Source organism: Nyctibius grandis, chromosome 4 (genome assembly GCF_013368605.1).
Source record: "Nyctibius grandis isolate bNycGra1 chromosome 4, bNycGra1.pri, whole genome shotgun sequence".
NCBI classification, from domain to species: Eukaryota; Metazoa; Chordata; class Aves; order Nyctibiiformes; family Nyctibiidae; genus Nyctibius; species Nyctibius grandis.
In genome coordinates, this window is record NC_090661.1 from 36,575,099 (window position 1) to 36,592,312 (window position 17,214).

Consider the following 17,214-nt stretch of genomic DNA (forward strand, 5'->3'; position numbering starts at 1 on the left):
CATTTCATAAAGACAGAGACATAAAATAGGACATTTTGTGTGGCCAGACACATTAAATGCTGAGACAGAAGGTAATTTTCTAGATCTGCATTCCCTTTGAAGGCTATCATGGTAATTTCTGTAAAGTATTCTTGTAGATTTGTGTTATTAACATTTTCTATGAAAACGTTTTTAATAGAACTAGAAGGCACAGTGGGGTGGTTGTTGTTTTGGGTATTTTTTTGTCTCCTTTGTCTAAATGTACACGTTGTAGCAAAAATAGAGGGTTGTGACACTTATAAATTAGCAAAGTATATCATCTTATAATTAATTGTAGCTTGCCTTGAACTCAAATGTAAGCATATTAAAACAGAATAACTAAAACCAGCATGTGAATACTTTGTACCACTGTGATGGTATAGCCAGACGTAATGTATTTTACAGAAGTATATGAGCTATGTGACCAATGAGGCAAAGAAAGGAGGGTGTAGCTGCACATGGAAGGCATTAAAGTAATGACAAGTTCCCAGATAGAGACAAGATAAGCACAAGGTAGTAAAGCGGGCTGAAAATCGGTTGAAATACATAAGCAGAATGAGTGGCCAGGCAAAAGAAAACAAGATAAGAAGTACTGGGATCAGAGGAGACTCCTCTTTTTGGGAGGGAGGCAATAGGATAAAAACATCAGGCATAAGCAAAGAGAAGAAAGAAGATAAGCCTGCTTCACTTCTGACTTTCTTCAGTAGCCTAAATGTCCAGTTAGGCTTCTCAAAATTAATGTCACTCTGATGTTAAACTAACACTTATATATTCAATCATAATGCTAAGAAATGGGAAAATACAACACTGCAAGAAAATTATTGCTCAATTCAAGTATTTGAATTTGAGCATTCAAAATTAAGTTGGTGTTAGTCTCTTATTATAGTTTATTGCTAATAACACTTTAAGATGAACAGGTGTATTTTCCTAGCAGAGCCACATCTCCCATAAATGCAGCTAATGTATATATTTAATTTAAAATAAGAACAAAACCTTTTAAAGTCCTATTAAAAGACAAATGAAACACCTATAAACTCTCACTCTCTTTTAAAAAATCAAGTCCTAGAATGATGGACTTCTCCCTCTAGTACTATAAAAACTGTTCTATTTTTAACATTAATCAATATTTCAATTTGGACAAGCAAAATCTATCTTACATTAGGGAGATCTATTTTTATTTGGATACTTCTTGTTAAACATCCTAGTATATTTTTGGAAAGGTTCAAAATGCAAAACACACAATAAAATTACAGTGAAATTACCTGAGATTTATCTCCTCCAAGCACATTCACCATCACATCCATAACAGTCTCATGCATGCCCAAGACTCTCATTAAGTTAGGATGCTGATAAAACACCTTGTTGTTCATTATATCCCTAAAATGGAAGGAAAGGCAACAATGTATTTTTAAGAAACAGCATTTTAATTTAAATCAATGATGCATTATTAGAGATTTCAGAAATATGCGTTCACTGTAGTAACATCATTTAAAATTCTTTGATTTCAGCATAATACAGAAACACCTGACAACTAAATGCTTCACATTTCAATATGCTGTCAGTTCCTCTAATTTTCATGAATTCTACATAATAAGAATCTAAACTTTTAAATTATTACGAAATGTCTTTTCTTCATCTTTAAATTGCTCTTACCATCTGTTCTATTTAAAGAAAAAATATATTCTATGATGATCTAAGTGGAAAAGAATATATTGTTATGTTTTAAGGAGAGAATGGGGATCAAGAAATCTAAATCTAATCTTGCCTCTGCAGTAACACCCCTTAATTAATTTTCTCAGTTCACAAAGTAGAAAACTATAAATACACTTAATATTCAAGGTTATCTGTTAAATGTGTTTCATCAATATTTCCACAATTAAGACCAACTGTCAGAAGACATAAAATGGCATACAGTCCCCTTAAATAGGAATATTTTAACATTTCCACTGTGCCCACCATCTTCTCAACATGTTCTAGAATTTGCTGTATTGGTTTCATAATCCAGAACACTATGTGTTTCGATAGGAAATCCAGCGATTTCTAACGTTTTAGGTCAACCTGTTAAAAACAAATAGCAAATAACAGACATCACGCCTGCTTTAAAGAAATAGGAAAAACTGGGAATGAAAGATGACTCATAATACAGCACCTCTGGGAAGGGGGCTACACACATGCTGAGTTTAGACAAAACTTACCCTTTATCTCTCCTAGAATTCTCAGCAACTTTACAAACTCAGCATCAGGGACAAATTAGGTAATACTGTCACATACTAACTAATGAGTTGTTAACATGACTTGGTCAATTCAACTGAAGAGATTAGTCTTTGCAATTTTTACAAAAACAATACAATTTCTACAGTGAAATAGTAAGAATAATGGAAGTTCCTTACAACTGTTATAAAGGAGAGAAATTGTTCAATGTTCTTGACGAAGGATGAATAAATACAGTTCTCAGGTAATTGTACTGTCGTTTTCTGTCTTTTTAAATACATCATTTTAAATGAAGTAATTAATTTTCTGTGAATTTTTTTTTTCTTACAGCATTAAATGGCCTAATCCAGCAATTATTCACATAACAGGAGTAACAGACAAGCGGGCATGCACCATAATACCACTGCTTAACAAAGGTAATTTCATAGCAAAGATGCAGAAAAAATATTCTCACATCAGCAAGCATTAACATAAAGGCAATTTCTTATAATTCTAATGTTATAAAGGATAAAATAAGCAGTCTTCCTTGTTCAAATACTTTAAGCTGCTATGGATGATGACAATAAATACTAATCAGTTTGAAATATTTCAGATCACGACACCACTTTGCTGGCTCTACCTACCTGCTTACATAAAGTTTCCAATTAAAAAGACATGAGCAAGTTTATTCACTCATGCATGAAATATAACACAAGCTTTAAGTTTGGGAAAGATGTAGTACTGACACCAATAAAGACTTAAGGTATCTGTTCTCTCTAGAGCTGCTAAAACATGTACTTTGACAAAGATTTAAGCATTAGGCTTAACAATAGTAAAAGGAGTTGATTTTCTTTAGATGAGAAAGTAACTTAGTTCACAGAAACTTTGACACATTTGATACTGCTAGAGAGATTAACTGAAGCCACCTTGGAAATACCTGTGCAAATGAAAATTTCTGGTACATATCTGCATTTCAGTACCGCAGTAATTTTCATCCAGGATGTAAAATGAAAGAATTTACTAATATAACAAAAATCTTTACACAAACTTAAAAATAAAATTATCTTAATTCCATACCCTAATCCATTAATCATTAGCAATTCCTCCTCTTTTCCCATCCTGACACTGAGAAGTGAGCGAATCTGGCCCAGTGCTGCAAGCAGATTAATGGTATCCTTCACAGAGGCAGCACTAATAGTGTATGCTTTCCTCAGAGCTTGCAGTAGCTCACCAATGCTGTCATATTGCCTACGAAGGAGGGTGTACATAATCCGAACTAATTCTGGATCTTGAATCTGATCTTCCTGGGACCAGCGCACCATAGTCTGGGATATGAGTTCTTTCAGTGTAGCTAAAAGAATAAAATATATACAACGTTACTAGCTATTACAACAACAAAAAATGTCAAAAACATATTATAGTAAAATATTAGATAATAGTAGACAACGAGGCAGTTGTAAGAAAGCAAAAGAACACAAGCAGACTGAACAGGATTTTTCAATTGGAAAGATAATTTTTAGGTCTTTCAAGATAAGTGTGATGGTCTTGAGAGATGGAAAACAAGAAACATATACTTAGCATTCAAGTCAATACCAGCATTGTTGGCAATGAAAACCACTTAGTTGCCTATGACTCTAAGAATCATCCTTGTAAGTTAAACGCTATATTTAAACTCTTAATTTATCCTTCATTTCTACATCAAGATTTATAAAATAGCACTAAGTGCAGCACAAACACCCTTTCATTAGGAATGACTGAAATTTAATTTTATAATGCCAAAGAAACATTTTTTTTTTGATGATCATCAGCCTAGGTTTGGAATACAGAAATTGGTAATTAAGTTTTCAGTAAACAGTTTATTGGCTGACAAGTATGAATTCCATTACAGCAGAAATATTCACGAATGTGAGCTCAGCTTGCCAATCAATTTTGCTGGCAGGAGGAGGAATTAAAACCCGTTCTAAACTTACAAAACTGCCAGAAAGGAGGATGAGATAGTTGCCTTTTTAAATCAAATATCCAATTCAGGGCCTAGCCAGGGTGGCCTGAGCAGTGTTTGCTGCTCATTCACTTGATGAATATTTAGCTATTTTGTTGTTCAAAGGATCTACATTGTCTTCAAAAAGATGATCTACCCGGAAGCATCTCAGAATCGTATGATGATGCAAAGACACTAAGGAGCAGAAGATGCAAACTGACTTAGAATAGGAGAATTTAATCTGTATTTCCCATCTGTTTGGGGAAAGTCACTGTCACTTGGGAATACCCTTTCTAAAAAAATTGTATTGTCTGGAACTACACAATGCGTATTGCTTGAAGCAGTTCTGCTGTATTCAGCGACCCTGAAAACAATTTTTCTGAGCCCAGAGTTTAGGAAATTTACCTGAAAATTCAACACATGTTCCAGTCCTTATTCTAACTAATGTTCATTGTTGATATCAAGTAGAACAAGAATAATCATCTTCCCTCTTAAAACAATGCCAGTTTCTTTCCTCTATTTCCAGCAAAGTTACCTCTTGACTTTCCCAAGGTTCTTCCAATGACAAGAACTGCCCCCTCCCAATTTCCAGCACAAGAGTGTTTATAGCTAGTGCATACCCATTTATTTTTGTGTCTACACTATCCTTTCACTTGCTAACTCTTCTCCCTTACAGTTTATTTAATGATGTATTTATAGAAAACCAAAACTGTAGAGCCTGCTTAGCGCTTCTAGCTCTGAGTGTATAAGGCTGTCATTCCCAGGATTAATTTCTTATCATAATATTCCTTAAAGATACAGAAACAGGCCAGTTTCTACTGCCTAAAACTAGAGACTTCTCAAGTTGCCACTCACAGCCACTTACACATACTTGCCCACATCTAAGCACAGCAGTACACTCTCAGGACTTCTAGCTGAATAACTGCAAAGAACACAGCCAGAAATGCTTGCAAAATTTGACAAACATTTCATTAATAATCCTTTAAGAGGCATTCGAGTTAAAAACCTCAGGAAATGAGAATACAGTTCTTTCTAAGCTGCTCTTTTGCCTTCTGTGCATTTTAGTTTAGGTTTAGCAGTCTGCTTAGAGTCTCTTTTTCTAATCAGATGTATTGTGACAGTGATCTGTTGTTTCCTCCTCTCTAATCCTTTCTACCCTCTTTTGCCTTATACTGAAATGGAGAAGCTGCCATGTTTGTTGTAGTTGAGGAAAAAGACCTCCTTGAAACTCAGTCAAAAGATGAGAATAGATGACAAACAATCAAATGTGATGACTCCAGCATAATCTCAATAATAGTCAGCAATAGTCTGATATTCTTTTTGACTGCTAATAAATCACAAATGTACTGTACCGCAACCAAACGTTCTGTAACCAAAATTTTAAAAAAAGGCAACAAAAAAAAATGGAGCTAACAGCCAGTAGGAAGTCTATTGTAAGTAACAACTAATAAATTAATGTTCTATGTTTCAGTGTAAGTAGCACTCTAAGGAACAAAGTCTCTATGATTCTTCAACTTAATGCTACAATTGCATCTTTTTTTTTTTCTTGAACATGCAGTGGATATTATTCAACAGAGACTTAACCTTTTCACACAAACATTCTCATATACCAACACTAAGATCACTTTGAAAGATCTATGGTTCATTGTTCTAATGTGGGAACTGAATTAGGGCATTTGTTCAAGGCAGTAAATTCTACTTTCCGATTTCTGCTCTAGGACCAGTAATCAAGTGTATACCTTCAGAATATATTGTCCTATATGAAAGATTTGTATTATAATAGCAGATACCCTCCCTAAATTAGAGGCACCTGAAGAGCCATAGCTTCTATTCCCAAAATGCATGAACAAAACCATTGATATCCTTTAATTTCTACCTGCATAAAAACTAAAGAGCAGACATATCACTCACTATCTTAAATAAAAAGTCTTTCTTTGCCATTTCTTGTGTGTAACGGGTACTATCCCTTTTATCAGGAATGAGGTGAAGGGCAGGCCAGCAGATTAACCTGTAACAGAAGCCGGGAGCATGGTGACATTGATAACCAGCTAAAATAGTTGCTAATGTTTTTCCAATTTTTAAGTTTTAACAAGAAATTGCAGTGCCTTAACAATCTTTCAAGGTTGCATGATGAGTCCCCCATATATATGCCTTCTGTAAATTATGACTTGACAGTTACAAAAGTCCTATCATCAAAATTAACACTAATTTATTGCCTTAATGTGTTTACTCTCTGAGTTCTAGCTTGTTTTTAAAAACAAATTTTACTAATTCATCATTAACACTACTTTAAATTGCTAGCATTCCTTTCCTAAGAGAAAAGTCCATTTGTGAGTAGATATGAATGGATGCTTAGAGGAAAGGAAGACTTCTTTGTAGAACGTAGTTCCTTCCTATGAATATTCACACCCTGAGTATATATGACCAGATGCTCAATGCCAGAGACTTTTAGCCTTGGTATCAGGTACACGCCACGCGTACCACCAACCCTCTTCATGCATGTAAGAGGACTGGGGTACCTCATGCACCCATTTCCTTTCACTCTCTGAATTCCAGATTTCCTGGGGGGTAAAGGGGAAGTGCACACATGGACTACATATCTCACAGTCTCCAGCTACAGTCGAGTATATAATATACTATAATACAAATATTATATAATTTTTCATTGTCCTTTGAATGCCTTCATCCATATGCATATTTGTACTATGCACCACTCCAAGGAGAAGCCCAAGCCTGATGAGATTATCTGAAATTTCTAGAAAAAACACATACTGTAGAATCACTTGTCCAACCTGCATTTCTTCTGACCCAAAGCTCCAGTATATGAAATACGTGAACAGCTCTGTTCCAAGGACCAAACACCATGTGCCCTGAGGCTTTAAGAGTGAATGCTTCCTGATTCATAACAACAGAATCCGTATGAAGCCTGAAGAAGAAATTATATTTCCCAGATACTGAGTAGGTCCTACTAATGTAGGCCCTACGTTAAAGAGCAAGTAGATGCTAACAGATGAGTCACTGGAGAATAAAATCCATTTGCATGCAGCACATGAGATTATTATAAGATTTAATGTACGTACAATGTAGTATCAAGGTAAACAGACCAAAATATACTTTCAGGGCAGGATAAACCCTCTCCGGTGCTTTACAGAACAAGCAGATCACGTAAGAGGTGTCCTGAGTTATAAAATAGCATTGCTGTCTAATCTCACACAATTCTTGATGAAATGATTAAGTCTAAAATGAAATTAACTGTTCCAGGTATGTACAAGGACCTATTGCCAAACAGTGAATTGGAAACAGAAGAGGAGCGCTTACTACTGTTGTTGGTTGGAAGACCAAACTCAAGTCACTAGCACAATTCTGCAGATGATACAGTGTTACAGAAACTTAGAGCTGGCAAAACCCAATCTTGATTCGCAAAGGCAACGAGAAACCTCAGCAAAAATTTATGTTCTAAAGGAAGACCTGGAGGAATTTGGCTTTTTGCCTTACTTATTCCTCACCATCCATAGTCACTACTAAGGACTGAAAATTCATAAACAGCAAAGACAAAATTTCTGAGATTCATACTACACACCAACCTCACTGGGGGTAATACATGGCAGTGAAAGTCAGGTGAACTCTTCAAAGAGGCTCAACAAATTTCTCAGGCAGATGGTAGAGGAACTGCAATCACAGAACCCATCTCACCTATTTAGACTATGAACACACCTCCTGTGTTGGGGAATAGGGTATGAGAATGTACATGCACAGGAATACCGCTCAGAATAAAATGTCTGTGATTTCAAGTGTTTCGGGGTGTTTTTGTGCATGTATGTACGTTTGTATGTATATGTACCCTAAGAAGATGTAGTAGTAGGAAGGAATATGAACACTTTGTTTTGCTACTAGTTCTTCCCTGGCAGTAACAGAAACAGCTAAAATAATTTATTAGAGGAAGTAGAGCCAAAAAACCAATATACCTTCAAAATGCAACTTGAAATATTGCAGAGAAAATGCAACATGAAATATTGCAGAGATAAAATAATGACAAATTACTACTCAACTGAAGCAGACAGAACTTGAGATAACTTCAGGATGTTGGACTTTCCTGTCTTCCATTTACAAACAAGCTCTGTTTTGCTCTCAAGTAGCAAAGAGATTGAACTAACCTCTGTAACAAACATTACAGGACGGTATCTGTAACATTTTTTATTTCAGTGCTTCCCTTTAATTAAAAGTAGTGTATCTTTGAGATACCAGTAATATGTGCAATAGGCTATTTTCAGCTTTCCATTGCTAAAATGACTTCATGCAGTTATCAATTACTTAATGCACATGCGTTATTTCTTGAATTGGTTAACCAATTAAATAATATTCTTCAAAGCATTATAAAGAAATGACCAGCGGCTATATATGACATCCCTCTGTGGTTATGAACATGCTTGGTTTCTCTGAAACCAAAAATGGTTCACATACAGTACAGCATTTACTATAAGCTCTGGCAGCATTTACAAGTTAAAATTGATTGAATGCAGTAAAAAAAAAATATCGTCTTATTTCCTCTGTATAAAGGTATATAACAAAACATATTATTCCCTGTAAGTGTTCAAATACTTGCTGGATAATGCTTCTGAATGTGGTTGTAGGAATATGAAGAAAACTTGCTGAAATAAATTCTTAGTCTACTTTACTGCTTGTTTTATGCCATTAGGCAAGGTAAAGTAATAAGACGACAGATATGAAACATGACAAGCATATGGCATTTGCATATAAATAACAACAAATGTAATTTAAATTTACTCTTCTACAGAAAAGACAAACTTTCCATCTTTTTGTATTACAAAAGCTATGAATTACAGTGCTAAGTTTATCCATCATTCCTCTGTATGTAGAATAACCTTGATTCAACTACATTTGTTTCTTACAAGAAATAACTTCAATTCAAGAGTAAAAACTCATTGATTAAAAACTGTCAAGCTTTGCACAGCTTCCTCTTAATGCAATATACAAAATGGATTATCAGCTTATACATACATCATATGAACCAAGTCCAACCAACCTCCACAGTGCCTTGCAAAATGTAGTGTCAGGCCTTTTTAAGAAGAAAGCTCATCGACCTATCTGCTTGGCATCAACCAAGAGAGAACTTGGACTGTTTGGCCTAGAGAAGAGAAAGCTCAGGGGCAATCTCATTAATGTATATAAATATCTGAAGGAAGGGTGTAAAGAAAACAGAGGCAGGCTCTTTTCAGAGCCCACTGACAGCACAAGAGGCAATGGGCACACCCTGAAACACAGGAGGGTCCATGTGAACAAAAGGAAACACTTTTACTGTGAGGGTGCCTGAGCATTGGCACACATTGACCAAGGAGGTTGTGGTCTCCATCCTTGGAGATATTCAAAAGCCATCTGGACATGGTTCTGGACAACCTGTTCTAGGTGGCCCTGCCTGAGCAGGAGGGTTGGACCACATGACCTCCAGAGGCCCCTTCCAGCCTCAGCCATTCTGTGGTTTATGAATCACTGCCACAGGGGACTACAGATCTGAAAACAGAGGAACAAAGACTACCTATTGGCTTACTCTTAAACACCATTAAACTAATTAACTTTAAATAAATTATTGTTTCAACAGTTACTCTGAGTTCTCTGATGTGCTTATTCAGCTGTGCTAGGTGGAAGGACTGTTTTCAGTGATGTAATACACTTTCTCCCACATATAATGTTCCTAAGTGTGTGGATTAAATTGTGTCTCTTATCTCATTAGTTTCAAAACATACAGACAGAATTCTCAAGTGTTTTGAGTTAAATATTTCTATTTTTGAAAAATGTTAATAGCTTAATATTACTCAGCAAACACACAGGGACATCCCAGTCCTCCTCCTCTATAATTTTCTGTTGCAGAAAGAAACATTAAAAAAATTCTGCTAAATGGTGTCTGTTCTTCTCATGTATATTTAAGCTCATGAAACATGAAGGCTCACTGTAAAGGGCAATGAGATTTACAAACTACAGAGAAAAGTTTTCAGGCAAACTAATGATAGCTAGACAGTATTTTTCACTGCCCTCTGATTTTAGAGACATGTTAAAGATCTATAGAAGCAAAGCGCAGAATAAAAAATAGCAATACTAAATTCTGGAAAATTCTGTTAACTCAAGCATTTATGAACACAGAATTTGTAATTGTGAAAATAAAGATGCTCCTTCTGTTTAATTAGTCAAATTGATTGAATATTTCTTTAAATTAAGAAAGAATATGGTCAGAAAGGATATGGCATGGATATGTGCATGTATGTGATGCTTGAGATAAATCAGAACAAGTTAATAGTTTTTAATGGATGTATATATTCACCGTCATCAAGTGAAATAAGTGAAAGCCATTTCTTTTTATACAAAACAAGAACTGTAAAAACATTTTTTCACATATATCTTGGTACTGAGATGCATACAGCTTCTCATGCAGCAAAGAAAAATGAAATGGAGTTAAGCTGCAAAAAATAAATTTTTTGCATTTAAAAAAACATATAAATGGAAAATTCTCAAGTTTGGAATGCTTGAGTCTAGATTATTGTGCCATAATTAACTTTTTACATTTCTTTGTAAAGAATACGCAAATTTTCAACCCCAGAGTTAATGATCTGGATCTAAAACCTTCCCCATTTTAAATTCTTGTTTAACAATGCATCCAAGTCGTTCAGTACATAGGATGATTGTTCTAAGAGGCAGAAGGAACTTAAAAGGGTAGTCTCCTTCTTCAGTCCACTATAAAATTGTATTAGAAAATACAATTTTGTTGACTGCATATACCTTTAACACTTGCAGCACGGAAATATTTACGTAGAAAGAAAACTTACTAGGAGATTTCTCTTCTTCCTCCTTAGGTTCTACTTTTTCTGCTTTTGGTGGACCTCTGATTTTGTACATTAATGAACGGAGTTTGCCAGTCAAGGAGGAATCTTCCTCTTCCTCTTCCTCCTCTTCTAGTGAAATACCTTAGCAGATAATAAAACTGTTTAGAAACAAAACTTAACCTTTGAAGATTAACTCCTTCAATATTTAAACAATACCAAAATATCTACAGGAATTTTTTGTAACCAGCAAATTTCACAAAGGAAAAAAAAATGTAGTAAGGCCAGCAGCTTTAACATGTTAGCTACAGTAGCACCCCTCAAATTATATTTATTTCAGTACACGTACTTCTTATATCCAAATTTATAGGGGTTTTTTTTCAGTATTATGACCATCCGTTGTCTCATGTTGCAGAATGTTAGCTAAAGAAAGAAATGTATGGCTGTATCTCACAATGTAGTGCAGTTTTTCAGTCGAGATATTTAGCAGTCATAAACAAACATATTAACTGAATTTAAAACTATAAGAAGGCAGATGTTCAGAGATTATACCGGTGATACGTGTTTTCATGAAAATGTGTATGATGAGATGGGATGTCATTTTACAAGGTAGCTTAATACAGTTCAGTTCACTACATTGCTTCACAACAATTCAAAGCATTTTCAAATCTTTCACACCTCTTATTGATGATCAGATACCACATGTGTGATGTGCAGAAGCTCAGAGCATCTAAGCAGATTCCCTTCATACCAGAGCTAACTGTGCCAAGATGAAATGTCAGCTTTTGCTGTTTGGCTGATGGTCAAAGTGAAACTGAGAAAAGGAAAAGATTTCCAGACAGAATACTAAAGAGATACAAACTGGAGCAGAGGGAAAAGAATAATCTGCAGAGGTTAAAACTGGTATTTCAAAAATAAACTAAGCAAAAAAGAACTGAAATGTGGTATTAGGTTGCAGAAATTTTGTCACTGGCAGCTACCAAAGGGAAGGAGTTAAAGTTATGACTAGGAGTGACTAAGTGACTAGGAAGAAAAAAATTCAGAGGCAGTGGGAGAGAATGAGAGAACCAGTAACTGAAATTGGAAACTACATATAGAATCTAAGGAATGTGAAAGGTGAGACTGGCTGGGCAAAATTAAAAGCTAAGAATGAAGGAAAGCTTCAGAGTCTGGAAAAAGTGAGAACACGAAATGTTGCCAATAAGGAGAGGAAAGGGAAAGCAGACAAGGATGTTAAAGAAAGCAAGAAACTAGCTGGCATTGAAAAAAAAGCCAGGCCCTGGAAGCAAGAGAGAAACACTGGGAGAAGAACTCTTGAGAAGCTGAAACGGACAGACAAGAAGAAATGCACTGAGATGATGAGTTAAGACAGTTGGACTGGAGGAGATGGGGTCTCATTCACTGCTCCATATCATTCATTATTCATTCTGCATCCTCTTAGAGTTGCAATCCATTCAGAAGGTGACCATCTCGTGTTGCTACTGGCTAATCACTTAATTCAAGTGGCAGAAGTCAGTGCGCTGAAACAGGTGGTTCCAACCCAGATAAGTGTCAATTTGATATTATGCAATAAAATCTGTTGTAAATTTGTTTTGTTTATAACCAAGAAATTACACACAAAAATTATGATAGAGGACTATTAGTTTGCTGGCAAAATGAACCACTCACAGTTAGGACATGCTAGGATTAAGACTGTGTATATTCATTATGAAGCAGCTGCCTTTAATTACTTGATTGCATACATATTTTTCCACTTAGACCACAAAGTATACTTAGTCTTAAAAAGCTGATTAAATATTCCAAGCACAACTATTCATTTTATCTGCAGCTGTGATTGCTTAGTACTGATTTTCAGGACTAAGTCAGCACACAGATAATGAGGAGCATTTATCCACAGCTACCACCTATGATAAATCTGTACAAAGTAATGAATATGGCTTTGTTTAGGATTCAGATGATCATTAAACTACTTTAATCATGAGACTGTACTTTCTCTATCTTCAATTCTCTCTCTCATTCAACATACACATTTCTAGTGTAGTAAACAGTAATAAAAGTACACCCCTAAGAAGAAAAAAACCCCCACAATCAGTAGGGTTTCACCTCTTGAAAAGATGAAGAGTGATCAGGAGCTAAGCTAACTCAATAATAATACCAGCAACAAGATTTCAAGGTAAAATAAATATATTGCAGAGTTAACACATTTCCAAGTAAATTGAGGGTCTTCCCTAATCTTCATCCTGGAGTCTCAGAGAACTCTCTGATGCCAAATAGGCATTATATTTGAAAATCAGGTCTGATCAAGTGCTAAGTGACTGAACAATGGAGATTACGATATTTATCTTAATAAAAATGGGGAGAAAGAGGAGGAGCTACAAGGATATTAACTATTTACTTTAACGCTTGGAAGAAAAATGCTGGAATGAAAGAAACTTCTAAGTAAGCACTTAGAAGCAAGGATGAATAACAATCAACACAGGATTGTCAAAGCCCAATTACATTAAACCAATTAAATTTCCACCTATAATGTAGCTAACCTTACAGATACAAATCTTGATTTTAAGGACTTCTAATACTGTCTTATACAATATCCTCAGAAATAAGGTGATGAAACACAACCTAGATACCCACTGACCTATTCATCTTTGGCTGAGGCTAAGGCTGAGGTAGTTGAAAAATGGTAATTGGCTTATCACGAAATCATAGCTTGATGGTTGCTGGAGATTCTAATAAGGTACTCTGAAATAGCAGCACAAGATGATAGCAGAAACCTTAACAATGCAAGTACAGAATGGCATGGGAGGCATCATGGCTACAAACAGAAATCAAAAACTGTTAATTACAGGTCATTAAAAGAATGCAATTCCATGAACTGGGTAAAACTGGTTTTAGGGATAATCAGTGAAGAAAGAACTAGCAGTAAGTAAGTATTTAACAGTGACCTCAAGCAAACAAAAGGAGGAAGAAACTATTAAGATTACAGTGGTCTTCTTGGGGAAGAACTTGAGATGCTGTCAGTTCACGGTAATGATCCTATCCCCTTCTTCTTGAACAACGTGGGTGTCATCAAACATAGGACCAAGAAATGCACTGGAAGAGTGACTACCAAGATATCTACCAAGCAGGTAGATATGAAAAAGCTTGTGTATATCAGTTTTAACTGCATAATTATTGGGAATGAGCAGTAATAACTGGATGACTCAGACTATAAATGTTAGTATCATTGTAAATGGACTAATAATGCCATGATTGTCTTGATTAGACTAGCATCTCAATAGACTAACCAAAGATTTTTGGCATCACATATAAAATGTGATTACTTAATCCACATGAATTGCACAGGGTATCTGATATAGCTCACCCTTAAGGATACCCTGAGGGAATTCAAATTCAATGACTGGGACAACTTGAGCTGTAATCTGCAGTGCAGTAGTGTTTTATAATGATTCACCATCACAGCTACGTTTACACCAGGAAACTAAGCTAAAGCAGCAGCAGCACCCCTTATCTAGTGTTTTTTATTCAATTTTCTACTGCTTAACTTCACAGCAACAATATTCTTTCAATACATTTTATCTGCTTGTACACATACACATGTCTATATAAACCTTTTATGGTAATCCAACTTGCTTGTTTGGATCATTTTTATTTTTTCTAATTAACTCTAAAATTCGTATATAAACAGAATAATACTTGATAGTATTTAATAGATACATAACAATGAAACTTAAAACCATGCATATCCCATATTTTTGTAATATGCACCAAAGTCCGTCAGGAAAGTCAACATGTAGACAGTAATACATCTAACAAAAAACCCTCATACTAGTATTTTTTTTAACTGATCCCTTCTTTTTTCATGTAAAGCGTCAAAAAGACAAACAAAAACCCTAACAAAACCTTGCCACTCACCACAGTGAAGTAGAAGATCATCATGAAATTCATATAACTCATCCCGGATCTCCTCTGGACAGGGACAATCCTCTCCCAGTTGAAAATTCAGCAACATATTAATCTTTAAGGAATTAAAACATAGTTAAAGAACTGAGATAGCCTAAGAAATATTCTAATATACAGCCATATTTTACCTGCTTAGAATCAAATTTATAATCAAATTAACATAAAACATATATTTCTAACACAGCTTAAAGGAAATACTAAAGCAATGGTACTTTGTAAGCTTTAATTACGATTAACATCAAAATAGAGTTCCACTTAATAATAAAGCTATTTCCTGGAGGTAGAAAAGACTATTTCCAACATAGAGATGTCAACACAACACTAACTTCATGCTAATTTTTAGCAACTACAATTATCAAATTATCATCATCTTGCAGAACTGGATGAATCTCAGCTCCTCAGCATTGGGCAGTAATGTTCAAATTTTCTATACTGTTGAGAAATCCTAAGTCAACTTTGGTTCAGAGCTTGAATTCTAGAGTACAGATATAAGCATTCCGACATGCAGTATTTTGTGGCATCTTAATAAATTTTATTTAAAATTCAATTTTGGTTCTCTAGCAGTGCCAATGGTAGTTTAGAAGTCAGAACTCTATTTCATCATCACAAGGAATTTTTTTTATTTTTAGATTCAACCATTTCATTAATATTACCTGTTCTTGAGGAGGAGACCGAAATTCTTTAGTCTTCTTGGCAGTCAAAGCAGCAGACATGTTCAAGGCTTGCATGAGTTCATTGTACCTGTGTTTCTGATTATATTGCAATTTTGATACGTATCGGTCTGCAAACGATACAATTGCTTCCACTCTATGTTGTAGCTCACAGTCACAGAAATAATTGAGTAAATGACACATCTAGGACAGAAAAAACAGACTTAAATTCAACAGTTTAACAAACTCTAATCGGGGAAGAACTGCAGTGGATATTATACACTGCAACAGACTGTAAAAATGAGAGATTTTTTTCCCATGCTTTTCTTTTAACACTGTAAAGGTGACAAATATATACAGTTTTATTATCTGATCGATAATACTATATTGCATTCACAGTCTTTCACTCCATGCACTCAAAACATGCAGAAATCATAGAATCGTTTGGGTTGGAAGGGTCCTTTAAAGATCACCTGGTCCAATCCTCCCTCTTTTAAAATACAACTATGAAATAAGTAAGTATTTGCATATCTATCTTGAGTGTAGATACATGTAGAAAGAATTGCATCACCATCAAATTTGGTTATTAATGTGAGGTTATAAGGCAAAGTGCAATAAAGATTTTCAGGTTTTCAAATCCTAGAAACTAGAGAACAGACAAAAAGCACTACCTTTCATTCATGAATAGTGGAACATATGTAATACATTTATATTAAATGGTCACCTGAAGCTTAACAGATTCTGGTAATCTTGTTTGCAACAAGCCCTTTGCAGGAGCTTTCATTTCTTTTATTGCTTTCTCCCCAGCTTCTACAGCTTTTTCTTCAACTTGTGTAACTTCTTCCTTCTCTGTCCTCTCTTCCGTTTCTTCCTTGTGATCTCCAAACACATTGGGATCAATGAGGAGTAACACCTGCTTCACATCATCATCATCAAAAACCCCCATTATGAGCAGTGTTGCTATCAGTTTAAGAACAGGGACGAACTGGAACGCAACCTGTCCTCCGACAGGGTCTCTTATATGAGAACCACTACACTGTACTGCCTCTGTTAGCATACTTATGGCCTTGGATTTAAGTGTATCAAGGGGTATCTCTGGGCTGGATGTCTGATGCTCTTCACTGGTCACAATAAAGCACGGAGTAGAAAAATTAAAGCCTGGTTTCAGACAAGTGCTAAGCCCTACTCCAGGTAAACCATGCTTCTTTGTTTCATCAGGATATAATTTAATAGTTCGAGTTTCATCTGTAACTGGAATGATAAATTCATTGTTCATCATGACCTTGGCTTGCTTGGCATGCTCCAAATGAATACTAATGAGCAAGTCGTAGAATCCAGAACGTAGGAGTCCAGGTAAGTATCGATTATCTATTGTATAAAACAGCTGAGATATGTCCACATGGCTACAAAGTGCATAAGCAACTCTAGTGTTACCTAGAGCACTAACTGAGCTATAGAGTTTTAAAGTGTGGTAGTGAAACTTCATCAAATCTTCTTGTTCACATAGTTCCAAAACATCAACGCATCTGTTATGAAATAAAGAAACAGAACACCAGTCAGTTTCATGAACAATAATTTTGTAAAAGAA

General features: G+C 35.3%; 1 protein-coding gene across 2 annotated transcripts in view; it reads right to left on the bottom strand.

Annotated features, from left to right (window-relative positions):
• RYR3 (ryanodine receptor 3) overlaps positions 1–17,214 on the bottom strand; it is a 255,747-nt gene that overhangs the window by 108,499 nt on the left and 130,034 nt on the right. For both annotated transcript variants that reach the window (XM_068397601.1, XM_068397600.1), the window contains exons 35-40: positions 16,351–17,152; positions 15,630–15,830; positions 14,929–15,031; positions 11,023–11,160; positions 3,286–3,559; positions 1,281–1,395 (exon numbers count right to left, since the gene is read on the bottom strand). In XM_068397601.1, coding sequence (XP_068253702.1) covers positions 1,281–1,395; positions 3,286–3,559; positions 11,023–11,160; positions 14,929–15,031; positions 15,630–15,830; positions 16,351–17,152 — 1,633 coding nt within the window. The remainder of the gene's footprint in view (positions 1–1,280; positions 1,396–3,285; positions 3,560–11,022; positions 11,161–14,928; positions 15,032–15,629; positions 15,831–16,350; positions 17,153–17,214) is intronic.